Source organism: Podarcis erhardii, assembly GCF_964252035.2.
Source record: "Podarcis erhardii genome assembly, chromosome: 2".
In the NCBI taxonomy this organism is placed as follows: Eukaryota; Metazoa; Chordata; class Lepidosauria; order Squamata; family Lacertidae; genus Podarcis; species Podarcis erhardii.
The window spans coordinates 54,916,329-54,942,670 of record NC_138498.1 but is presented as its reverse complement, the minus strand read 5'-3'; the positions used below and the strand labels follow the sequence as shown (position 1 = coordinate 54,942,670).

Genomic DNA, 26,342 nt, shown 5'->3' with positions numbered 1-26,342 from the left:
GTACACCCAACTAGGGGTGAGGTCAGTTTTTGGTTTGTTTTCCATTAAAAACCTGCCAGATTTGCACTCCCTCCCTAAAAAAAACCCCACAAACTGAAATAAATTTGTACTCTTCCAAATTTTGGAATCAAGTTCTCTGACCAAATAACACATACGGAATGTGTATACTAGAGGAAAGTGTACATTAAAATGAATGAAATTATAAAATGAAAATAAAATTATATTAGGGGGAATAGCCTATAATACTGCGCATATCAGGCAAAATTGCAAAATTAGAATGTGTACAGAATTTGTACGTTAGGAGAAATGCACACTAAAATGCTTCTCATGAGGACTTTTAAAATATTGCACACTGATGTGGAAATGTGTAAAACTCTTATCTTTAGGCTCCAGGAAAAACATTCCTCTTCTCCCAGGCCTTTGGTTAATTAAACTATCTATGGCCTTTTAAATTATGTGTTGAGAGTTTGTTTTTCTTTGTTGCTATGGTATATTTTGTGTTTTTATATTGTAAACCTCCCTGTGATCCTCGAATAAAGGGAGATATAAAAATTTAAATAATAATAATAAACTGAACTAGAAACTAGAAAAATAAACAGAGAGAATACAAACTGACAGCTTTGTCCATTCCAACACCCAACACAATCCTTCTCTGCTGCACTTACTGGTTCAAATGGCAGGACCATTTCATCTTTAATGCCATACTTTGCTCGAAGTGCCTATGAAGAAATTGAAAACAAATATGAAAATCAAATCTACAAAAACCTGACAAACAGGTCTTTGCCCTTACTGCAAAATTTAATCAAGTCAATAAGTTGATTAATGAATTGAACTTCTGATCAACTAAAAAAGTGCCTTGATTAACTAGAAAGCACATTACTTTTAATGCAAGCAATTTAAAAAATTGCAGCTGCCAAGCACCATTTTAAAAGCAGGCATTTCCTCTCTCTCACACACAGAGGAAAAAACACCTATTTTAGTATAATGTCTGCCCCAAAAGAAGCATGCATTATAAAGGAGCATATGCTTTTGTGCCTCCAAATAATTCTTTTTACTGTCATGCAGATGTGTGAGAAATTAACTGATTCATTTTTTCATTAAAGAAATCTTAACTGATGAATTGTACAGGTTTAATGAAAAGCCCGGTTTTGCCCATTTTCATTGCCTTCTGATACCCTACACCAGCCTTTTCTTTCCAGTTATTGAAGAAATTGAAAACAAATATGAAAATCAAATCTACAAAAACCTGAAAATCAAATCTACAAAAACCTGACAAACAGGTCTTTGCCCTTACTGCAAAATTTAATCAAGTCAATAAGTTGATTAATGAATTGAACTTCTGATCAACTAAAAAAGTGCCTTGGTTAACTAGAAAGCACATTACTTTTAATGCAAGCAATTTAAAAAATTGCAGCTGCCAAGCACCATTTTAAAAGCAGGCATTTCCTCTCTCTCACACACAGAGGAAAAAACACCTATTTTAGTATAATGTCTGCCCCAAAAGAAGCATGCATTATAAAGGAGCATATGCTTTTGTGCCTCCAAATAATTCTTTTTACTGTCATGCAGATGTGTGAGAAATTAACTGATTCATCTTTTCATTAAAGAAATCTTAACTGATGAATTGTACAGGTTTAATGAAAAGCCCGGTTTTGCCCATTTTCATTGCCTTCTGATACCCTACACCAGCCTTTTCTTTCCAGTTATTGTTAGATTCCAACTCCCATTGACTCCAGATAGCATAATCAGAGATTATGGCAGTTGTACTCTAACAACACTTGGAGGGCACCAGGTTGCAGAAGGCTATCCTACCCAAATACATCTATTGTGTCTGCAAGAAATAGCTTGTGCTATCGCCTGTAGAAACTGTGGCCGTCAGTTGCCAGCAAGCTGCGGTTTTCCCAGGCTTAAGCGGTTCACCTGTTTTTTCTTTAAGTCTCTCAGGGCTGCAATGTCATCTGGGGAATCGGACGGGACACTTGTGACAACTCCAGTGCCTTAGAAGCAGGAAACACATATTATCCCATTTGCATTTTTATGGTAAAATTCACTTTGCACTAAAAATGCAAAGTTAGTTGCAAATATTTCCAAAAGGTTTCTATGTGCATGTACCTCGCATAAACAAATGCGTAAATCCAGTTAATGCTAATTAAAAATTAGCCACTTCCTTTGACTAGAGCAGCAAGGGTGGGATTATTCACATATTTCAGTCATACAGCTGAGTTAGCTTTTTAAAAGCAACTACAGCTCTTGCTTTAAGTTTACTTGGTGTTTTCTGGCAGAATAAGTGGGCCAGCCTACAGCAGGTTAATTGTCTCTTCCACTCACCAAGGCAGGAACCACGTGATATGAATTTCATCGCTTCCTCCACTCATCCTTCCTTTTGTTAGTTACGTCTCCCTTGTTTACCTGTAGCCTTTAAAGTTACTTCTTTCTCTTTACTTTTTTTTTTTATATAAGTAATTTTCTCTGCAAGATACTATCTTTTCTCTAATGGGCTCTGTCATGGAAGTAAACTAATGGGAGAGGGAGGAGGAGTGGAGAAATTTACAAAATTATTGTTGCATGGTTCCTGCCTGGGTGAGTTGAAGAGCACAATTAACCTACCACAGGTTTCTCACATTCTGCCAGGAACAAGCGTGGTTAACATTAGCTATAGTTTGTTTGAAACAATCTAACTTGAAAATAAACTGCAGTTAATGTCAACAACACAGTGCTGGTTTGCACAAAACACTAAACCACAGTTAAGCAAAACTGAAAGCAAAAACTTCTGAACTCTCTTTTGCAGAAGTGTAGAAGGATGGGAAGGGAGGGGCATGTGAACCAGAAACCTGGTACGCATCACGCTAAGTGTTCATTTAGTGCAGATAGAGAATTTCATTTGGTCTGCATTTTTCAGCAACCTAACCTAATTTGCACCTCCCAAACCCTTCAATTTCACACCTCTCCAGTTTTTGTGATAAAGTTCACAGATTTAAAAAACATTACAATGAATTTGAAAATTTCATATTTTAGGATAGACTACATTTAGAAATGTGTATGAAATACATATTTAAATGTGTATCTTGTTATTAAACATGTGTTTAAATATGAATTTTCATACTGATTTTTTAAAAAAAGAATTAATGCAGAAATGGGATAGCATGGGCTTACATCAAGAGAAAATAATTATATCTGCACACAATCTGTAACTGATGCAGAAGGTGGTACAGCAACCTTACCTTTATCTTCTTTAATAGTCAACATAGGGAGAGTGTAGATAACTTTATAGGATGTTAGAGGGGCAGAGAGGGCAGCTCCAAGGATCTCCTACTTGGAAAAAAATATTTTTAAAGATGAGGCGACTCCCACATTATGGCCATAGGATCACTTACAAATGAAACACCCCAGTGCCTTCATTTTACAGAGAGTTTCTCTGAAACCAAGTCACAATATTTTACTTTTTGTGCTTACAGAAAAGGTCAAATGCAACAGAGAAATGCTAGGTAAGGCACGGAAACCAGACCACAACAGCTGAGTAAGGCATTAAGTAGCAGATTTCTGTTATATATGTATGCATACAAAACATACATTTTTGCAGTGCTATGCTTTTGTATGAGAATTTGCCATTTAGCACGGTATCATTTTAACCACATAAATGCTGGTTCTGAAGATGACTCCACTTTTATTTTCAAGATTATGTGGAGATTCCAACAACATCTGGAGGGCTTGCTTAGCCATTTCTGCACTAGTGGAATCTGCAAGTTACAAGTTAAACATTTCTCAAAGTTTGCCTGCCTGTATAGGGGCACATCTTCTGCCACATGAATCACACTAACAATAGATGACACTATTGCTCACCTCTCCCATCAGCTCCTTCACGACAGGAACTACACCATTAGTTTTTGTAAAGCCCTGGTAGGACATATTCCTGGCAGCTCTCTGTGTGCAAATAAAAATATCCCCATTCAGGGTCTCAAAGCCAATATACTTCATATCAGGGCGAACCCAGCAATTAGTCTGCCCGAACATGGTCTCCGGTCTCAGAGTTGCAGCTACTAGGAAGATATTCTTTCCTTTAAGGCCACTGTGAAAAGAAAGGAGAAGTTGTTTAGAAAAGTATTTGAGAATATGACAATTCCCAAGGAAGTCCCCCAAGGGAAAACGTGTGAGGAGTTAAAACTATGTATTAGAAATTCTACCCCTTTATTTCTGACAGTTTCTATATAATAAATGTAATCTATGAGATCCCTAATCAAATTAACCTCGCAATGCAAAGAAGACTTATTAGCCAAGATGCGGATAATTACCTTAGCTTTACAGGATAAGGTTCGACCACCTTCATTTTGATTAGTGTGTATTCTTGAGGTCCAACACCCTAAGAGACAATACATGAACAATAATGAGCACACCACTTCCACTATTCAGTCTGATCAGATGCCCAGAGGCAAACTAGAATGGACTCCATGTCAGCCACTATCCCTATTAATTGACAGCAGTTAAGATAACCGATGATGTATCCTTTCTAAGATAAAACTTTCAGAAAGCTAAAATAAATAAGTGGGGATTGTGTGGAAAAATCTAACATAAAAATGCAAGCTTCCAGTTAAACAAATGCACTGGTCAAGATCTAAATAGATTGGCCAATGGAATTTCTTATTTTTGTCCTTTTTCGCTCTCAATAAAAAACTTATTCCTGCTTCCATATCAAACTATTTCTACAAGACTTCTGTGCAGAATTTACCTAAACCCCTTTAGGTTCTCATTTAGATATTTAAAGTAATTAAGTGAGGATTCAAATAGACTGTAAATGCTTTATTTTCTTCAGTCCAAATGCAGTATATCATTAGCAATCAAATGAATCAAACATCCTTTGTTACCTCCCCGGTTTGCCTGTCATGATCCATGCATGGTTGTCCATCTTTTGGAGAATAAATGGTGTATCTAAAAGACAAATTAAATACATTATTTAGATAAGTGCAAGAGAGATTGAACAGAAAATCCTTTGTGTTTAGGTCACAATCCCAGCTTAAAATGAAATTCAGACGCTCTCAATGGTTTCCTCATAGCTGAATAATTTCAAGGAGAAAGCTACTATCTAGAAAGGACTGAAGAGGGCACTGTTTCTTGTTTTCTATTTTGCTTTCACTTCCCACAGAAGATCCTCAATCTAAGACAAAATACTTGGCTAGCATAGGCTCTCTCTATTACTTTACTGAAATAGAATGCCATCTATCTAGTCAGTATAGAAGCAGGTGTGTATATCACATGACCCCTCTGGTTCTCGTGGTGCAAAACAACAGCACCTGTACCAATATAATTAATGATCTACTCATTTACAAAATGCAGGATAATAATTTGCAATTTTGACAATTGCTTCTATTAATTTGATCATTTATTTTACTTCATTTGAAAAGGAAACTATTGATCATGTCAATAATTCTCAATTCATAACTGGGATAATTCAGTCAAAGTTTAAAGGTGCACATGTACTCTCCAACATTTGACAGAATTATCCACAAGCACTCACACCAAAGAAGCTATTGGCTATTGGACTGGTGAGCTCAGAAAGCCTATAATCAAAGAATTCACCAGGCCACGTTTATGAAATGGTACACATTGCTAAGCAAGAGGATACGTCAATCAATTCAAGTTTTATAGAACGAATATGTTAAAGGACTACCTTACCGTTTCCCAAATTTAACTTTATTCCTTTCTCTCAGAGTTAGAAATTGCCATCGTACAAAAGAATCGTAATAGGGGTTGACATCAGTGGTGACAAAGGAACGTCTCCAGTCTACCTAGAAGTTCATAAAAATGAGGAGTTGCATGATGTTCCAAAAGTTTATATGGAAACTCTGCGTCACCATCAAGAGTTCTCACAAATTGTGAAACTAATTCCAAGAGGACTTTAGAACCGCATCACCTCCATTCCATGTGGCGTGACAAGATGAATATAAAAGCTAGGGGACTTTCAAAAACAAAAAGTCATATGCCATGGACATTAGTTGTTCAAAACAGAAGAAGCAAACGTTTCCAACTTCAGAATTCCTGCAACAATAACTGCTGATGTAACTCAATCTTTCAAAGCTATTTCCCCTCTAAATAAGAACAACCAAAACATTTGCTATAAGTAGGCAGATGTTTATGAAACACTGTTACAGCTGAGGTCAAACTTTGTGACTCAACATTTTATTTCTAAAAGATCTACAGCATAACATCACAGGGTCACTCAGAGGAAATAAATTAACCTAAGAGAAAGACTTTTTAAAAGTTATACTTTTAGAATAAACAAGTACCTTCAGTCCCATGCTCTTTAAATCTTGAATAGCATGGGGTGGGAAATAATCAATCCAATGTTCAGCCTCTGAAAATTTCACTATTTCTTCATCAGAGAGACCTAAAGATTTCATGATCCCCCATTGATACTTTGAAGAGCCAGTCTTGGCAGCAGCCTTACTCTTCAAAGAAAATAAGAAAGCAAAGTAAATAGACAAGTAAAGCAGACAAACTAGGTCAGTTTTATTATATTCATAAGTGTAGGATGAACACGTCCATTAAATTTATGGATGATATATGCAAGTCTACATTTGTACCCCTGAGACGCAAACAATCTTACAACAGCACCATAAAGCATTTATATTTTAAATTATACCTTTTTGCCTTTAGCCTTGTCTTTGATGACCACTTCTTCCCCCTTTGGCACTTCCTCTTCCTCCTCCTCTTCATCAGGGAATTCTGGTGGACAGCCATACAGCTCCATTTCTCTTTTCAACTTATCTGCACATGCCTATGGGAAAATCCGGAGTGACTCAGTTAGTATAGATGGATCAATGATTCAACAGTGCAAGGCTTGGGATAAAATATTTTGGCAATTCCAAACTTGCTGCCAAAAAGAAAGGCCAGGTGTCAGGATGCTGATGAATATTTATTGGTGGTCCAATATGCTTATTTGCTTGTGCCGATTCCAGATATCTGTGCAAATATATAAAGCCCCAAAGGCAGACTTTTGGCTGAAACTCGCCAGGCTACCAATAAATATTCATTTAACAATAAATATTCATCAGCATCCTGGCACTTGGTCTCTCGTTTTGACGGTTCATTTTGTGGATGCTTCCTGGTGTTTTTTCCTCTGCAATTCCAAACCTGGCATCATATCTTCAATTGAAGTTGACAGCGTAGTAAGTGATCTGCCATGCCAGTCCCTCAAAGGGCTGGCTGGCTGGCTGGCTCACTTATGGTGTGCAAAAATTTTAAAGAATGGGTCTCTTCATTTTAGCTTCAAAATGAAATGATGAAAAGAAATGCTCTGCATCAGCAATTAGAGCTGACTTACTAGAAGCCATAGAAATAAACAAGCTGTTACTCTACTACATTTTCTTCATAATACCAGAAACACAGGAGATACTAGGACATTATGGTCAGGGATCCAAAGGACCATGTAACTACTTTCATGTAACAGAGACTTGGAATGAGTGGCCGAACATCTGCTTGCTATTCCTAGCAAACTGTTTTTGAAGCAGAGGGGAAACAGAATATGACATGTTCGAGGGGGGGCGGGGGAGAGACAGAATTAAAAATCCCGCTAGGGATGCCCAAACCCTTCAGCACACCTAAGAGATCTGCAGGTCCTGAGAAAATTTTAAACCCATATATGGAAGAAACTGCTGTGCCACTCACATGAGTACTGATTACTATGACAAAGAACTCATTCAAACAGCTATGCTAAACCAGAATTTTCACATCTTTTACCACAACACACCTATGTGCATGTTTTATACCTACTGATCTAAAAATCTAAAACATGTCACACACACCACTTCGTTTCTAAACTCAGAATCTGTGTACCCCTGCTACAAAATGGAATGGTTTTTTAAAAATATTTTATTTTTAGAAAAAGTCAGACAGCATAAGAGGAAGTAGAAAACAAAACCCTAATTTTACCTTAATGGGCATGCCTGTACAATGTAGTCCAAAAGGGAACAGGCAGCTTTTTCCTTTTAGTTTCTGGTACCCAATTGCAAACTGTGGGAAACAGGATCACAATGGCAATAATATAGCATATACCAAGTAAGCTTCTGAGTTTTATGAAAAATAAAGGGAGGGAGAGAGCATGCAGGACTGGAAAAATGGGTGGGATCGAACACAAATGGGTGGTTCAGAAGTATTAAGAAGTGCTTGCATTTAGTTGTAAACTTTGAAAATGCTTTTAAGACACACGCTGTCATTCTGCTATTTGTGGTACTAGAACTGCCACAACACACAATTTGAAAGGAACAGAAAACAGAAAAGTTATTAATTCCCAGCTAAGTTACTGAGTTCATAGAAAGACTTCTGCTCATGCAATCGAATTTCCTCTCCCTCTCTTCCCTGCTCCACCCCAGAGCAAATCATTGCCTGAGCTCAATGACTTGGTTGGATACAGCTCAATGTCTTCACAACAGAGATTTTCGAGAGCTTCTACTCCCTAGAGCAAAGAAAAATTCTACAGTGATTTAAATTTTCTGTTTGCTCCATCTCAAAATCTCCACACAGGGAACAATACATTTTTTAAAGTTAATATAAAACAGTTATCTGACCAGGTTATGAGAAATGAAACTTTAACAACTGCTAAAACCTCCATTTACCCCCCAGTCAGGATAAGCACAAATAAAAACATCTTGCAAATATTTGAAAGCAGTGCTGTGTAAGCAGATCTCTGAAGAATGTCAACAGTGAGGACGCCCCTCTATATACCAACACTTCTTGCTCTGAGACACAGATAAGAGTGAGTTTGCAAGAGTGAGTTTTCTAGGCCAGTCTAAAAGAGCCTTCCCCAACCTGGTGTCCTCCAGATGTTTTGCACTCTTTTAACCTTCAGATTTAGCCAAATGGCCAATAGGCAGGGAGAATAGCAGGTGTGCTCCAACAGCATCTGGAGGTCATCAGGCTAGGAAAAGTTGGCCTACATTTAAATGGCTCAAGGACTGAACAAGAACACTTATTTTCCCTGGTGAGGCTTGTTGCTAACAAGGAAAATTTCTTACCTCACATTTGGAAACGGAAAACGTGTGTCCTAGATGAAGCCGGCCATTCATGTATGGATACGGAAAGGTGGCAAAGTACTTGCCATTGCTGAATGGAGATTACAAAACAAAAAAATGTGCATCAAATGATCTGCAGAAACTAAACTAAAAAATTACAAATACTACAATTCTATATTCCCTTATTCAGGGATATGTGATATAGAAGTGTTTAAGAAAGTTGTTGCATACAACCACATCAGTAAAGGGCATTTCACTTGTGGCAAATGCACTGACTCCAGTATGAACACTAAAATGTCATAAATTGGGTCTGCCGTCCAACTAAAGATTCAGTTTTAAACTACACTTCTAAACACACTCACCAGGGAATAAATCCTATTGCACTCAGCAGAACTTCTGAGTAGGAATGCATAGGATTGCACTGTCATCAATTAAATATGAGTTTTATTGAAATGAGTGATTAAATGTTGATCCAAGCAAATAAAAACTCCAGAGGAAGATGGCAAAATCTTTTAAGTTGCATAGAAAAAAACCCTAACTCCTTCTGGGTACACAATCAATTAACAAAATTTAAAAAATATTTATGTCCTGCTTTTCAAACCATTTTTTCCATGTGACATGTTTAAAAAATAAAATAGAGCACTAAAAATTTCATTGCAGCATTAAAAACCAGAAGAAAAGTAGCATAAATCACAACAAAATTTAGCCTTCCAAAGTAAAAATGTTTTGAGCATTTTATCGTTATAATGCTCACACATGCACATCAACAATCATAAAAGTCCTCTCCAAATAACAGTTGGGGTTGAGGTGAACCCCATTAAACCAATTTCTGTCTTCTGCTCCTGTTCTTCACTATCTCCGCCTAGAGGGTCATCCACAGTTTCCCCACTTGTGTGATAATTAGAATTCTTTTTGTGTGCAGTTAACTGGAACCTAATTTATTCATGATCACCTTTGGTTACTGTCCAAATTAAAACTGACATGGAATGTTATAAAGAGGGTTGTATTCAGTAGTGACTTTGCACCAACAAAAAGCACAGAGGCCATGTAATTTTTGCAAACACCCCGCTTCCCACTGCTATTCTCTGTGCTATATCGTATACTGTTCTGAAGGGTATTCCAATCCACAGGAGCAGCGTCTCAGGGGTGCCAGTCATTGCAATGGACAAGGGGTGCCGAAGAAGATTGGATGCACCGCTTTATATGCACTTTCCACCACTGATTACAACTCAGAAAGTGATTTAAAAGGAAAAGCTACCAGCTGAGCATCAAGTTTTAGTTTCTTTCATAAATGCACAACAATCTCCTTACACCTTCTTCCATTCAGTTAAAATTTAGTCTTACGTCATTCATGCTACAATCCCATGCATATTTATTCAGTTCACTGAATGCAAAGTAAATGAGATGGTTTCCTACCCCCACCCACAACTCCCCCACACAACAGAATGGTCCCAATCGGGATGGGGGTGGTTGTGATGATAGATAGATAGATAGATAGATAGATAGATAGATAGATAGAGATAGATAGATAGATAGACAGACAGACAGACAGACAGACAGATAGATAGATCATTCACAAAATTGCTATTTGCTTGAATGGCATCTTCCCCAGTTTTTCCCTCACTGAGACTTCTGAATCGTGTTGATGCTGGAGACACACAATTTCTACAAAATACAGGTTAAACACTTCCTAAAGTAATATCAAAATTGGGGACAACATTTATTAATATTCTAGAACTATACCAAGTCTATAGTGTTACAATAAAATTCTTTTATAGACTGCATAGCTCTTTAAGAACACAATGCAACTGTTGATACAAATAGCTCAAGTTTCCATGCTAGAGAAAAAAACTGACATACAAAAAACTGGTTGGAATCTCCTCAGTGGCTGTTCAGGTATTTTAATGGTGCTAATTGCCATAGCTATCCAAATGTGAACTCGCAATGGCATGCAAAGTCAACCAAACAGGTACAACTGAGACTCAAGACACCGATCCCAATTCAGGCTCCTCAAAAGCCACAGTGACCCAAACCTTAAATATTCTGCACATTCCCCTCTCTAGAATAGAATCATAGAATCACAGAGTTGGAAGAGACCACAAGGGCCATCTACTCCAACCCCCTGCCAAGCAGGAAACACCATCAGAGCACTCCTGACATATGGTTGTCAAGCCTCTGCTTAAAGACCTCCACCACACTCCTTGGCAACAAATTCCACTGTCGAACAGCTCTTACTGTCAGGAAGTTCTTCCTAATGTTTAGGTGGAATCTTCTTTCTTGTAGTTTGGATCCATTGCTCTGGGTCCGCTTCTCTGGAGCAGCAGAAAACAACCTTTCTCCCTCCTCTATGTGACATCCTTTTATATATTTGAACATGGCTATCATATCACCCCTTAACCTCCTCTTCTCCAGGCTAAACATGCCCAGCTCCCTTAGCCGTTCCTCATAAGGCATCATTTCCACTGTTGGCTCATGTCAAGTTTGTGGTCAACCAAGACTCCTAGATCCTTTTCACATGTACTGCTCTCAAGCCAGGTGTCACCCATCTTGTATTTGCGCCTCTCATTTTTTTTGCCCAAGTGCAATACTTTACATTTCTCCCTGTTAAAATTCATTTTGTTTGTTTTGGCCCAGTTCTCCATCTGTCAAGGTCGTTTTGAAGTGTGATCCTGTCCTCTGGGGTGTTAGCCACCCCTCCCAGTTTCGTGTCATCTGCAAATTTGATCAGGATGCCCTTGAGTCCATCATCCAAGTCGTTGATAAAGATGTTGAATAAGACCGGGCCCAAGACAGAACCCTGTGGCACCCCACTAGTCACTCTTCTCCAGGATGAAGAAGAACCACTGATGAGCACCCTTTGGGTTTGGTCAGTCAGCCAGTTACAAATCCACTGAGTGGTAGCATAGTCAAGACCGCATTTTACCAGTTTTTGTTTTTGTCTCTAGTTTTTGTCATAATTCTGGAAAGAGTATCCCTACCTTTTGTGGTTTGCAGCATCTGCTGCGTTAATCTCAAATGCTCCCTCATCATGCCACTTCTTTTGGATTTCCTTTTCGATTGCCTTCAAGAAGTCCACTTTAGCTGTCCCCTTCCGTTCCTTAAGGAAGAAGAAGAGCAAGTGATTAGTTTAAAAGTCAATAAACGCCTACACAGAATCTCACTGGAATATTACAATCCACTATGTACAGAACCTATCACACACCCTCCACAACATTCATCAAGTAAGATGTTTCCTATACATTGTTCAAGGTTACTGCATTAAAAAGAAGTTATGAGCATTTACAGGAAAATACTTTAAATTTCTATCCATGATTCCATATGAGCTTAGATCCTAGTGTGTGTTTTTTGGAATTATCAATTCTGCAAGATGTCAAGGTCAGTTTGCCAGAAAACTCATTTATTAGTTGCTGCCACGCATTAAAAACTTTCATCTTGACATCTTTAATAAGCAAAATGTCTGGCATTATTATGTACATCACCTTGAGACATATGCAAAAGGAAAATAATAAATAACCACATTTTAAAATTTATTGTTATCAGCAGTGTGCAATATGAGGCTCTCTTCAGAGTTTATTATGTGATCTTCAGAGTTTGATGCATTTCTGCATGCTCTGGACAGAAAAGGCACTGGACCACATTGAGGTACTGAGCTATCCCATTTCAGAGAAGTAAGGTAGGCGTTGCCCTTATCAAAACATTGTGCCTAGTTTAGAACTTTAACCCTACCTATCCCCTTAAACAATGCACTCGTGTCTACAGAAGGAAATAAATGGGGACAGGTAAGGACTCAGTTACAAGGATGACTAAACAAGGTGTCTCTCAAAAGTGTGACAAAATTTTAGAGCTTTCTTAGTCTGGTTAATTAGCCCGTAATTACATCACTGTCTCAAATATGGTTTGGTGTTGCTTTTAAATAAAAAAAGTATAACTGAAAAGGTTTTCTCTTGGAAAAAGATACAATTTAAGAATTAAAGTAATGCCCAGGCACAGAAAGTGTGAAAGCAAGTGACTTTTACGATGCAGATACTTTTGCTTGAAGCTCTAGGAGAAAGAAATACACACACAAGTAACATCTAATCACAAAATGCTCATCTGCATAAAACTACTTTGCAGCATATTAACTGACAGCACTGAAACTAAATTAATTTTAATCTGTCATACTCTAACTACATTTCATCAGCTGGATAGTCTTGGTGGCTTTAAATTGGAGACTGAGGTGCTATGCAAGCTCAAGCACAATCGGACAATTCTTCCTGACGAGTGGAGCATGAAAATTTTGAACCCAGCCTGTCATATTATTGGTTAGTGAGGCAAAGAGCAGTCGGACTAGTGTTACCACAAACACATCAGATTTATTACATTTGAAGCAATTAGCACATATAGATGAACCAGGGGTAGAAAGCATTCAGAAGTGGTCATCGTCACTGCCATCACCACCACCCGCCTTGCATCCTCACTAATGCTTGATTTCTTACTGTGTTTTAAACCGCCCAGAGTGGCTGGGGTAACCCAGTCTGATGGGCGGCAGATAAAAAATAAATTATTATCCTGAAAATATAATATGATCTCTACATTGACCATAATATGTGGGCAGATTCAGGCTGGAGAAGGCAGTTTTGCAGATCCTAAAGCATATGGGACTTTAAAAGCAATAACTTGCACTTTAAGTTGGGGCCACAAACATACTAGAAGCCAGTGTAGATGCAGCTAATATAGCAATACAAAAAGACCCAACTCACGTATTTCCATGATCATTGATCTAGTTTGAAAACAGGCATCTTACATTTAAAATGAAAGCTCCTTGACACGGACTCAAAACTTTTGATGCAACGTATTATACCTCAAAAATGAATTTATGATGTTCACTTTCAGCAGATCAGCCACATCAATAATGTAGAGGGGTTGTCCCACCCCAAAAGGCTCAAGACCACTGGCCTTTCTCAGGAAAGAAACTCTAATGTTGCTAATAAGGGGCCAGTAAAGTAAGGCAAGACACCATAAGGTATCTATAAAATACTGTACATAAGACTTAATACAAATTGTCCATCAACACAACCTTTAGACAAAGCTGTGGCAACAAATTTTGTCTGAAGACCCTAACAAGCATGCCATCTTTTGTTAAATGGATTACACACTTTCCCCATAAAGAGCAGAGCTCAGAGATGATGAAGGAAATGAACCAGGATGAGATTTTATATCTTTAACAGTTGCATAAAATATATAACTTCAATAAATACAGCTTTTATCATCTCTAAATGGCAAGCTGTATTTGCCATGGTTCTCTCATCTACTTTACTATTAAAGGCATGAGGTTCAGCCACGAAACTATGCTGACCAGATACACAGGATACCATTCAGGAAGGAAAAGAAGTTTCCAGCATAAAATCTCAACCCATCTCCACAGCACATTAATATCTACTGCTTCTTGAATTTGAGTGAATCTAATGGAGCCCACCGCATAACGGGAATACTAGACCCAATCACAACTCCGACAAATAAGCTATTTTCTATTATGTATCTTAAAATAAGCATATGCGACTTGCTTGCTTGGCGTGAAACACGTTTAGCGATTTGACATGGAAATGCTAGACAAGCCCCCTTTTAACTGACGGAGCTGTCACAGCAATAGGAAGCCCATAGGAAGGGAGGGGGGTCGGTGGCTGGTCGGCCTTCCTCCATTCCCTTCTGCTTGCAGGAGAGGGGTCCATTTTCTGGTCCAATCCGGAAACCCCCCCCCCCAAACTACCCCCTCATCCGCGACCACCCAAAATCAACTGCCGCATTCACCGTCATCGCTCCCGAGCTTCTTCAGCGAACAGCTGCTCTCACGGCTCGAGCCTCCTCCACTCCACGCTGCCGGTTCCCCCACAATGCAACGCGAGCGCAGATGTCATCCGCTTCCTTCGCAAAGGCTGTCGGGAGCTGGAGTCCACACGCCGCGAAAGCAAACGTTGACAACGCTGTAGAACTGCGACTCCCGAAAGGCGCTGGCCGGGTAGTTCTTCACGAGCCGAGCTTTCATAGAACGGAATACTACGATTCCCCTAATGCACAGGGGCTGAGAGCCGCACCAATGTATAAAAACAGGGGTGTCCGAACCTCTAATTTTCTTGGTCCTATTCCGCAGGGGGAGGGCGCTAAAGCGGCCCTTTTCGTTGTTTCCTCCACCCTCCCGCTTTGTCCACGTGACTACGAAGAATTGACAGCTTGAGAATATCCTTTGGTTCCTCCTTCACGCTTATGGCTATGCGATAGTATTGCAGGAGTCCTGCCCTAAGAGCTTTAACAGGAGCAGAAACTATGTATGTATTTTGACAGAATAGTTTTCTGCATAGTTCTCTCATAAGCATTCAAAGTCTCTGAAAGTTGTAGAAAAACCTTAAAAAACGGGAAACAGCTTCTGCACCTTCAAAGTCACATGCAGTCAGGGTGCAGAGGATGGAAGACACCCAAAACAATCTTTGTGTGTATGTTTTCAGATACGAATCCCACCAAATTCACTATGCCAACTACTTCCAACTAACTGGGGTTAGTGTTCCCGTTTACCCATTCACCTGGGGTTGTCCCACTGTGTTCTGTGTGGAAATGTATAATAAATAAAATGTGCTGTAAAATAAATGTGCTGAAACCATGAGAAGCCTTTGTCAAAGCCTGTGTTTCAAAAACAGAAAGGTATGAAGGAATGATCAGAAGCTTTAACATGAAACTATATTAGCCCCAAGACACTGGTTCAGTTTTCAGATTATACATGGTATTCATTTATACAGATCCATAGACAAAACCTAAGGTCCACTTAAAAACATGATAGAATACAGTAATGTTAAAATTAAAATTAAACAAATTTATTGTGCATTCTATACCTTTGTTCTTCAGCAGGGTGTGAAACTAATATACAGCACTTACAGAATACAAGCTTTAGTACCTCAAATAGCTAGGGTGTTATGCTGTTCTTTAACCAGGTGAAGCTAATATACAGTACTGTTTTAACAGACATCACTGAGTGATTTCAAAATGGCTGCCATTTCAAATCTGCTGTTTACCCATTGTTCTTAATATAGCTATGTATCTTTGCCTGCTATCAGAAAGCAAAATAATATTTATTATGGTATGCTCATGTACATAATAAATTGGAATGACACACTACTAAAAGTTTAGTTAAAACAACATGGTTCATGCCGCGGGTCTTGAACCTTCTATCCACAGGCTTGAGCCAGCTGAAAATTACAGAGGCCCACCAGTAATAAAATGGTAGTCTAAGGGCAGTGTCAGCCACAAAATGGTGGCAGATGGAGGCAGAGTGTGGCAGTATTTTATTTATTTCATAAAATGTATATAACTGCTTGGTTGTTAAAGACAACAACCACTTCTAAGTAGTTTACAGAAAATAAAACCCATCAAAGATGTTTACAATTGGCAATTACTTTCGCTTTCTACTAATATCTAATCCATCTTCGGAAATTCCATAGCTCAGTGTTTCTCAAGATAAGACATTTACTCTCAATGTATTGTAACTTAGCCTCCCCATTTTGGGTAGAATTTCCTGATCCAGAGGCTCTAAGTGGAGAATGCTTTTTCTTTTTCTTTTACATTTTCCCCTTCCCACTCTCAGAAAACTTTTGAAGTATTTTTATCAATCTGTGATTTCTTCTCCCATTTTCCTTTCAAACTCCCACCTGTACTTTATTTCCTTCCATTCCCAGGCTACCAGTTTATTTAATAACTTCTTACTCCTCTATAACAGCTTTCTACTCTTATGACCTTCCTTTAAGGTCCCAATTTGCTAATAATTATTATTCAGAGTTTATTTCTTATTATTTTAAATATTAACAATTATGATAATTAGCCTTTTATCTCCCTTTCTAATTTCTTTCAACAGGTCTTGTGGCTCTTTTCTTTCAAAGGAAGAACTTCCTTCGCTTCATCTGTCTCCCAGCCACCTTTACTCAGCATGCAAGGAGCTGCTCATATGGACACTGGTCTAACTATAAGGCTATGGAATGGCTATGGAGCAGGGCAGACAAGAGGCCCTAGACAGGCTCTGGCACTGAGGCCCACCTGAAATGGTCTGAGGACCGTCATGTGCCCAGCTTCACCATGTCTAGAGCTTTCAGACAACCTTATAATAGATGTGTGTACATAAGTGTATCATAAGTGTCATAAGTCCTAGAATTCAAAGAAACTTTCATATCAGGAAGAATGATTCAACTTTATTATGTTTGCTGCTTTCCTTTCACAGTACAGTAAGCCCGCAACTTACACGCATTTAACTTATGCACACTGCAAAAGAAAAATTAAAGAGGGAGCAAGGTTCTGGGAAAAGTAACTATGCCAATCCCACCCGCCATTGAACCCAATGGGTTTTCACTATACACAATTTTAATTTTAGGTGCAATCCCCAGAACATAACCCTCACTTAAGTTGTGGACTTAATGCATGTCAAGTGATTTCTCCCCCCCAAAATCCAGTAATGCACTTTGTTACCATATCCTTTGTTTCAGACATCATCAATCTCAACTGGAACTGGTTGTTCCTTGTTTTGTTGAGTGCACTGCTGCACAATCCAATACTTAGAAGTCCTATTGTCTCCTTTGGGACTTACTCCCAGGTAAGTGTGTATAAGCTTTCTTGAAACGGATACTAAACGTAATATTGCAGAACAACGCAGGATCGCACCTTGCAAGCACGTCTCTAGAAATAGAGACGCACAGATCAGACCAATTTCCTACGGGAAAAGACGAGTTCTGCACGGCACAACCCAAAGCTTAAATCCAGATCGCTGACAGTGTTCCAGTCACAGCGGGGCCAGGGGGCAACCCCTTATAGCTAACACCGGGAAATTTGGTTAAAATCTCTACATACCAAGGGGGCGGGGTTTAGATGCCATGAGGGCCCCACCCCCAATGGAGCACACGCAAGCTCAGAACTTTCTAGTACGCGTGTTTAGGATTGCAGTTTACAAAGAAATGTCGCTAAGAAATGTCGTCCTACGTACGTTGACTCCTGATACGTATTCCACTGAGCTCGGGACCAATTATTCGCAAGCGACCTTCCACTTGCTAGAAATAAAATGGAAGCTATCCTTCCATGCTCTGGAAAACGCAGAGGACATACCATACTTTATTTGGTTGCAGTCCCATCCACTGGTTGTGTGCGTGTGTATGCCTGTGTCTGTTCGGGACGGGACGGGACTCTGCACGCGCTCAGAGACAACCCCTTTCTTCGCAGTCACTGCGCACGTTCCCGAGCGCCGTCTACACGGCGTGCCGAGGCCTGGCTCGAAGCCACCGGGCCCTCGGGAGCGGTGCCGACCCTTGTTACTTCCCCCCTCCTCTTCCCCGCTCACGTTGCTCGCGCGCCCGCAAAGGGTTTCACGCGTGCTGCCTCGACCTAGCCTGCTGCGGCCTTTCACCACTCACCCCCCTCCCACACCCGCTCGCCCACTACCTCCCGCGGCCGCGGATTGGCTCGCTCGGCTCGGGGCCTCGCCACGCGATTGGCTCCGCCGGGAGACCGGGTCCCCGCCCTCCCCCTTCTCCGGCACCCAGCAGGTTCGGCTGCGCTCTCGGCTCAGCTAGTTCCTGGTCTGACTCTTAGGCCCTGCCTGGGCGACAGGACAGCGGGGGAGCTGCCGCGGGCGAGTAACTGCTCGCGGGGGAGCGGCGGGTGGGGGAAGGGAGCCGGAGAGATGCTGCCCGGAGTGTAGCCGCCGCCGCCGCAGCAGCAGCGCCGCCGCCGCCGCCGCCACCATCATGATCATAGAGAACGTGGACGCGCTCAAATCCTGGCTGGCCAAGTTGCTGGAGCCAATGTGAGTGCGGCGGGGGGCTGGTTGTGGGGAGTGGAAGAGGAGGGCGAGGGGCAGCGGCGGCGGGGCGGCGGGGGAGGCCTTCACATGTGGGAGAAGGGAGCCGAGGGGTGAGAGGCAACCGAGGAAAGGGGGGGCCGAGCTGGGGAAGAGGAGTTACGTATATGTGGGGGCTCCTTGCTAAAGAGTCAGTGGGGTGAGTGAATAGGTGAGGGGGGGGTCGGTAAAATGCCTCAAGTCCTGGGGTACATGTGCTGGGATGGGCTTAGTGCCCGGCGGCGGCGGCAAGAGGGGATTCGTGGAGAGCTGCTGTGGGTCGGCAGGGGGTGCGGGGCAACTGGCGTCAACTAGGGGTGTGCCTCAGGAAGGAGGTTAAGGTTATAAGTGGTTATGGGGCGGGGAGGCCGCTGAGGGGCCGCGTGAGGAAGTTGGTTGTTTGGACGGGACACACACACACACACACACACACACACACACACACACGCGGAAAGAGTAGGTGCTGAGGTTATTGGGCTATGCAGGGTTACCATTTCAAGAGGGGTGCTGCTTTCTGTCTTCTGCACTTGCTCGTAGTTCTTCCAAACTGTAATCTGGTGACTAATTGTTTTAGAATGCATAGCTACCACAGTATATATCACTTTTACAAAACCAGGGGAACTACTCTTCAGAGCAGCTCCTTGAAAATTAAAACATGCAGCATTAGGCCAAGTGTGCCTTACTGCAGGAGTGCGACAGTGGAGACAAAATGTTGTCCCGTCTTGTGTTCATCCCTTTGTCATAACATCTGAAATGTTGGGGGTTGATAAGTTGTTTGTTAGGGCAGTTTAAAAGAGCACTTCAGACGAAAGAGGGCAATCTTGATTGTGTTTTTATTTTTAGTTGCAAGCTTTTGGATATAAGTTGCTTTGGGTTTCCTTGGGCTGCTTACCCAGGGTCTGTGTTTACTTTTTGGAAATGAGGCACAGTGGAGACTGTGGTGTCTTTATGATATGACCCCTCCTTTTGGAGGGATTCACAGCAACACCCCGCCTTGCTATCTCCCATAGCTGCAGTTGTCAAAGTGGCCCATGGGAGTAGGGGAGTTTTGGACCACTGTTAAGATACAGTTCCCCATCCTGAATATATACTGAGAGCTTGACATTGTTGCTTAATAAGCTGGTGTTTTGTCAAGCTGACACTTAAATTCTAAGTGTATATCACTGCATCAGTGATAAGCAGGCAGAGATACTAGACAGAAATCTTATATTATATATATTTTTGCAGTTGGTCTGTTAATTGTCTTTTTGGCCCAGGAGCTAACATGTCAACTTCCCTGCACTTAACTTTGGGAGCAAGTACTCTACACCAGTGTTTCCCAACCTTGGGTGTCCAGCTGTTTTTGGACTACAACTCCCATCATCCCTTGCTAGCCAGACCAATGGTCAGGGATGATGGGAATTGTAGTCCAACAGCAGCTGGAGACCCAAGGTTGGGAAACACTGCTCTACACTAAACTATTAGCTTGAATTGATATGTGACTTCAGTTTAAAGTTCTGAACAGAGAGTTAAGACTACAGACACTCTTGAATATGCCAAGAGTGGGTTAAAAGTAAACTTGAACTACCTTGTTGTAAATAGACAGAGTGCATTTCTGTCTCATTTGTATAATCTTAATGTGTACTTCTATGCTGCATAGAGTTGTGAAGCATTAATTTCCAAATGCCTGCCCAGTTCCTTGAAGACATTTCAAGTGCTAATTATGCTGCCTTTGTGTTTTTGTTGGCTTTAATACGCATTTCCTATTTCAACTACTACAAAATTCTGATTTATTATTAAACAATAAAGAAGCAGCAATTTCACATTTGCATTTCTGGGCAATTTTGGTATTTAATCCATAATTACAGACTTGCATAATTATGACCATGAAAAGTTCCTAAATTCTTTACTGTGGGTGGGATTCACCTAGCAAACTCTATGAGTGAAAGTTACAGATAGGTAGCCGTGTTGGTCTGCCATGGTCAAAACAAAATAAAAAAATTCCTTCCAGTAGCACCTTAAAGACCAACTGAGTTAGTTCTAGGTATGAGCTTTCGTGTGCATGCACACTTCTTCAGATACTTTGGTGAAAGTCCTGGGCAAGGGCTTCTGTTTGTGCAATGCGGCTTCCCCACTCTCCTCCCCCTGCTTGCCCCCTGAAATTGGCTCAGGAGGGTTAGGAGAACCCCTAGTACACGGGGGGGGGGGGTAGAATAAGTTCTTTCTGGCTACTGTATAAGCTTGTGCAGATGGAATGCTTATCATAGCGCAACATTAAATTTCACCCAGTATATTTACAGTGGTGCCTCGCAAGACGAAAAGAATCCGTTCCGCGATTCTCTTCGTCTAGCGGTTTTTTCGTCTTGCGAAGCAAGCCCATTGACGGCTTAGCGGATTAGCGCTATTAGCGGCTTTTAGCGGCTTTTAGCGGCTTATCGGATCAGCTGATAAGCGGCTTAGCGGCTTAGAAAAGGGGGGGGAGGAAAAAAACCGCGCAGGAACTCGCAAGACATTTTCGTCTTGCAAAGCAAGCCCATAGGGAAATTCGTTTTGCGAAGAGCCTCCAAAACGGAAAACCCTTTCGTCTAGCGGGTTTTCCGTCTTGCGAGGCGTTCGTCTTGCGGGGCACCACTGTAGTTGTGCATAGTAGTTTCTGGACAAACCATTTTGGTTAATTTGCTAAATGACATATTTGGTTAATATTGATAGTTGTTTGGCTTATGCTTGCAGTCACAGCTGTATGTAAATACAGTTGCTGAAACCTAGTTTTGAATATTATGTCCTTGTTAGATCAACATGCATTTTTTCAGCCCTGGTTTCAGAACCGGTCATAAAAATGTGCTTCATTTAACATACGAAAAGTAGAAAAATGTCTCTAATTTACCATATGTTTTAGATTTCTTGAATATCTACAGCTACCTTATACTGTGCCAGATCCTTTGGTCCATCTCACATTATTGTTGAGTTTGCTGTCTTGAGTCTTATGCCAGGGTCCTATCTAGACTTTAACTGGAGTCTCCAGGCATTAAACTGATACTCTTTGCATGCCAATCATATGTTGATTGGCCCAGTTGCCCAGGTAATTAAGCCATTTGTGGTTCAGCATCCAGGAGCAAAGAGGAAGTTTTTAATTCAGCTGAATTAAAAACCTCACAAAGGACACTTTGAGGGTAGAATAGTGATTATTTGCTCAAATGTGGAAATCAAAATTGGGGAGAGCCCTGCTGCAGTCATGCCCTGCTTGCTTCTCATAGGTTGGCCATGGTGAAAACAGGGAATTGGACTAGATGGGCCATGGCATGATCAAGCAGGGCTCTTTTATGTTCTTAGTTCTTCCATGGAGCTGTCAAAATTATACCAAGTAGTAGGTTTGCTTGTTTGTTTGTATAGCATTTGTTCAACATAATTTCTATTTTTGTATCAATTCTATTTTTGTATCGAGCACTAGTTAAATTAAAACAATAGCAAGATGTTCTATCCACCCTTGAATTAGAAGACTTCATTCTAAGGCTGCTAGCCTAACCATATGTACTTGGAAGCATGGCCCACTAAAATTTGTGGGACATGCTGCTTAATAATGAGGGGAGATAGTCATGCTTAATGACATGTCTTCACTGAAGAGGAATCCATTGTAATGCTTCATTGTGTATTAGACTCATAATGCTGTAAGTTACATAACGATAGCAGTATTTTTTTCCTTAGATGTGATGCCGATCCATCAGCCTTGGCTAACTATGTTGTGGCATTGGTCAAAAAAGATAAACCAGAAAAAGAACTGAAGGCTTTCTGCGCTGATCAGCTAGATGTCTTTCTGCAAAAAGGTACTGCTGTGATTTTTATTTTATTTTATTTTATTTCTTGCTAATGGCAGGATTTTGTGAATATGGTGGTAGGAAACTTTAGGTAGGAGACCTGGAGATAGAATCATAGATTTGTAGAGTCTGAAGGGACCCCCAAGGGTCACCTAGATGGAGCTTAATTATATGATAGCAGCTCCAACTGTATAAACTTCTCAGTAAAACAATTGTACTGTACTCATAAAGGAACTTTGCCTATTTACAATTAAGCACTATATAAGAGTGTGAAACATCCCCCCCCCCCCCCCCGTCACAGATAGTTTTAACTTCTGTGCACAATTACTGGAGAAATACATCTTTACATTGGCCAAAGAGTATCCATATTAACTTATGAAGACAAAAAAATAGAAGTAACTAGAGCACAATTTTATTATGGCACAAACCAGTTCATCTCTAAGTTAGTGTAGCATGTGTTAGCTATGAAATACAAATATGAATCACAAAGTGTTTGAACATAAGCCGCAAAACATTGGCTGCATTTCAGTGTAATACTAAACCATAGTTTAGCACTGACTAAAATGTAATTAGATTAATTACAGTTTAGTGAGTTGTCTGAACCATAGATTGGTTGATCTTAACTATGGTGAAAGCTCACAAACTATAGTTGGCTCGCTTCCAAGAAGGTTGTAGAGGATGCTTATGATCCTGTTCTTGGGCCTGGCAGGTGCAAAGCCAAAATAAATTATATGCTCTTAACTATGGGGCTGATGAGGAGGCAGCATTCATCTTCACCGCTGCTTTGGAACTCCAGGATTGGAAGGAATCGTCAAGCTCCATTTGCCTACACCAACACTTACACCATCTTTTTCTGTACACAAAATGATTAACCAGTAGGTTTTAATGCATTTTTGAGAACATATGGCATAGATCTAAAGGGCTAGTTTAGGTAGAGGACAACACCATACAAGAGTGTACTTTTGTGGAACATTTCATTTCCTTCAAATGGTAGACCTCTGTGTCACTTGGCAAATGAATTTTTAAATACTCCTTACTTTTAAAGAGACTTGCAGTGTAGCATGGCAGACTTTTTGCTAATGAGAAAACTAGACCAGCGCTCTTTCAGGCACAAGGAACTCAACTGGCCTGGATCAAAAGAGCAGAAGTGTGATTAATATAAAATATAAATATAAAACTAGGGAGTAGGATCTCTTTCAGAATGATTCCTTTTTTCTGTATGTCTCTTCCAGAAACCTCAGGCTTTGTTGATAAACTCTTCGAGAGCCTGTATACGAAGGATTACCTAGCCCCTAATGAACCAGCAAAGCCAGAGTTGAAGCCTGTGTGTCAGGTCAAGGAAGAAATAAAAGAGGAGGTAATGTTAAATTTCTTTGTCTCTTGCTTGTGTCTCTTGGTGCAATCCTGTGCATGTTTGTTCAGAAATGTGTCCCACTGTGTACATAGGATTGAAGCCATGCAGTATAGTCTTGTACATATCTACTCAATAGCAAGCACCCTTGAGTTCAATGTGACTTATTGACAGGCAATTATAGGATTGCAGCCTTAGTCTAGCTTTATTAGAAACATGAGAAGTTTTTCCCCCTTTAATATCCAAAGGCAGCAGATAAGCTAGTGTGTGTATGCAGGTGACAGTTTCACTATCTTTAATAGTGGAGATCCATTGTTAATAGTTATGCATGCCATTTTGAAAAGCTTTGTATGGCAGTTAGCAAAGTGAAAATTTCTTTCATAGTTCAGCCCTTTTAGATGATGAATGGCTTGGTAAACCTGAGGTGTCAACACTGTGCTTTTACATTTATTTATAGCCTACTCTGTACCAAGGTTCACCAGGCAGCTTACTACATAAACGGAAGCAAAATAAAATTGATTGGGTAGTGAAATAAAAAGTATATGCTAAAAACAATGCAACCCAAAATACAAGGAGATGAGAATAAACTAATAAGGTTGAAACAGTTTAAAGCTATAAAAGACTTTAAAAGTCCTGGATTACTATTATTATTTAAATTGTTTTTATTAAAAGATTTTCTTGGATAACAAAAGAGGTATTCATGTGGTACCAAAAAATATGATACCGTGCTCTCTGCAGTCACCTGGTGGAAGCACCCAGTGATGGGTCTCAGACAAAGACTTCAGGGTGCATATAGGATGAAGCAATCCTCCGGGTGCCCTGACCCGCAACCATAAAAGACTGAAGGTCAATATCAGCATTTTGAATTGGGCCTGGAAACAGATTTGAAGCCAGTGAAGGTGATGAGCACTGGTGCAATGTTCTCATTTCTCTCACTTAATAACCTTGCAGCCATATTCTGACTGAGGTTTCTGGACAATTTTCAGAGACAGGCCCACACACAATATCTTGCATAATCCAGACAGGTGGTTACCATGGTGTGGATAACAAGTTAAACTATCTGCCCAGTTACAGTTGTCCTAGATGGGGCTTGTCAACCTGGGAGGGTAGGAGGAGAAGGAAAACACTGATCCTAAACCGTCTCTACCTTGCAGCTATACTCATTTGTATGAAAGGCTTCAGGAGTAAACCCTGAGGAACAATCTATGCACACTGATTTGCAGGACATAATTAGGAGTATAAAAGTCTTAAGGAGCAAACTCTACACAAATCCAGAATGGGGTGCCTAAGGCAGTTGGATGGTGTCTTGTATGCCTCTTCCTAGTAACTCCTGCAGCCAAACAGGTGCCAAATGTATTGCTCTGCTTTCTTTTGGACAACCTCAGCGAAGCCGAGAGGGAAGTCTTGTCGTCTGGCAGCCCAGGACCTCCATACACCCTACCCAGGCTTGTGCCCCAGGGAGGTCACTTTGGTGCTGCAAATGCAGCAAAGTTGCAATTGTAACTGTTGTACCAATCTAAACTGGTAGAAGGTTCTCCATTGCTACATTTGTCCTTCTGATGATGAAGCTGAATCAGTGAGCACACTCAGTGTCTAACTCCTATTAAGGGAGTGCAACCAGGCTTTAAAGTTGATTCTGAAGCCACATAACCAGACCTCTGCAATCTTCTGCTTTTTGAGAAAGTTTACTTGAAAAGAGAGGTGCTCTACAAGAGTCCACAGCTTCAAGTACCCCCGCATTCTGTTACCTATCCTGAATCCTGTCGAGTCTGACTTCATACATTGTTTGCTAAAATCCTACAACCTTGGCTGTTCTAAGATTGTACAGTTCATAGTACTAGGGGTGTCTTGTTTAAGAGTAAGTAGTGGAGGAATAAACCAGTTAAAGTGTAATGTGTTCATAGCTCAGACGGGCTGATCTGATGTAAGTGGTGGACATATTACAGCAAAGTATTTGGCTATACTTAGATAAGGTCAAATGAGACATGATATCCTCACACCACACAGTCCCACTCCTCCCCCATCTCATATGCCTGTATTTCATGTAATGTTAAAGGTGATTTTTATTTCTAATTCTAAATTCTCTTAGATATCAAAAGATTAACTAGAGAATGCTTAAATCATGTTTAGACTCCCCCCCTTTCTATAGACAGTTCAGTATATTCTGCCACACTTTTGTTGCCTTTCTTCCACAAACTTTTTTAGAAAGTATGAATTGCATTATGTAATGAAAGCTAATGGCTTTGAGATTACAGAGTTAGACTCTTGCACACTTTATGCAGAGCTCCTCTCAGTGACGGTTTAGAGATTTCAGCTCTTCTGCTTATGAAAACTAATAACCCTGAAATAGCCCCAAT

The 26,342-nt window shown here is 40.5% G+C and overlaps 2 protein-coding genes across 4 annotated transcripts in view; one reads left to right on the top strand and one right to left on the bottom strand.

The window, feature by feature from the left end:
• Nucleotides 1–18,303, bottom strand: part of LARS1 (leucyl-tRNA synthetase 1) — a 45,911-nt gene extending 27,608 nt beyond the window's left edge. The window contains exons 1-13 of one of the 2 annotated variants that reach the window (XM_081852028.1): nucleotides 18,114–18,303; nucleotides 11,981–12,099; nucleotides 9,006–9,093; nucleotides 7,924–8,004; nucleotides 6,635–6,769; nucleotides 6,279–6,440; nucleotides 5,668–5,780; nucleotides 4,860–4,923; nucleotides 4,290–4,357; nucleotides 3,841–4,066; nucleotides 3,222–3,309; nucleotides 1,921–1,997; nucleotides 666–719 (exon numbers count right to left, since the gene is read on the bottom strand). In XM_081852028.1, coding sequence (XP_081708154.1) covers nucleotides 666–719; nucleotides 1,921–1,997; nucleotides 3,222–3,309; nucleotides 3,841–4,066; nucleotides 4,290–4,357; nucleotides 4,860–4,923; nucleotides 5,668–5,780; nucleotides 6,279–6,440; nucleotides 6,635–6,769; nucleotides 7,924–8,004; nucleotides 9,006–9,093; nucleotides 11,981–12,099; nucleotides 18,114–18,116 — 1,278 coding nt within the window. In that variant the 5' untranslated portion in view covers nucleotides 18,117–18,303. Of the gene's footprint in view, nucleotides 1–665; nucleotides 720–1,920; nucleotides 1,998–3,221; nucleotides 3,310–3,840; nucleotides 4,067–4,289; nucleotides 4,358–4,859; nucleotides 4,924–5,667; nucleotides 5,781–6,278; nucleotides 6,441–6,634; nucleotides 6,770–7,923; nucleotides 8,005–9,005; nucleotides 9,094–11,980; nucleotides 12,100–14,789; nucleotides 14,935–18,113 lie in introns of those variants that run through there. The other variant, XM_081852027.1, reaches the window with a different exon arrangement.
• Nucleotides 18,304–18,570: 267 nt separating this feature from the next.
• The window catches only part of LOC309336399 (RNA-binding protein 27-like), a 29,063-nt gene continuing 21,291 nt past the window's right edge, over nucleotides 18,571–26,342 (top strand). The window contains exons 1-3 of one of the 2 annotated variants that reach the window (XM_081852045.1): nucleotides 18,571–18,810; nucleotides 22,525–22,643; nucleotides 23,867–23,991. In XM_081852045.1, coding sequence (XP_081708171.1) covers nucleotides 18,752–18,810; nucleotides 22,525–22,643; nucleotides 23,867–23,991 — 303 coding nt within the window. In that variant the 5' untranslated portion in view covers nucleotides 18,571–18,751. Of the gene's footprint in view, nucleotides 18,811–18,845; nucleotides 18,918–22,524; nucleotides 22,644–23,866; nucleotides 23,992–26,342 lie in introns of those variants that run through there. The other variant, XM_081852046.1, reaches the window with a different exon arrangement.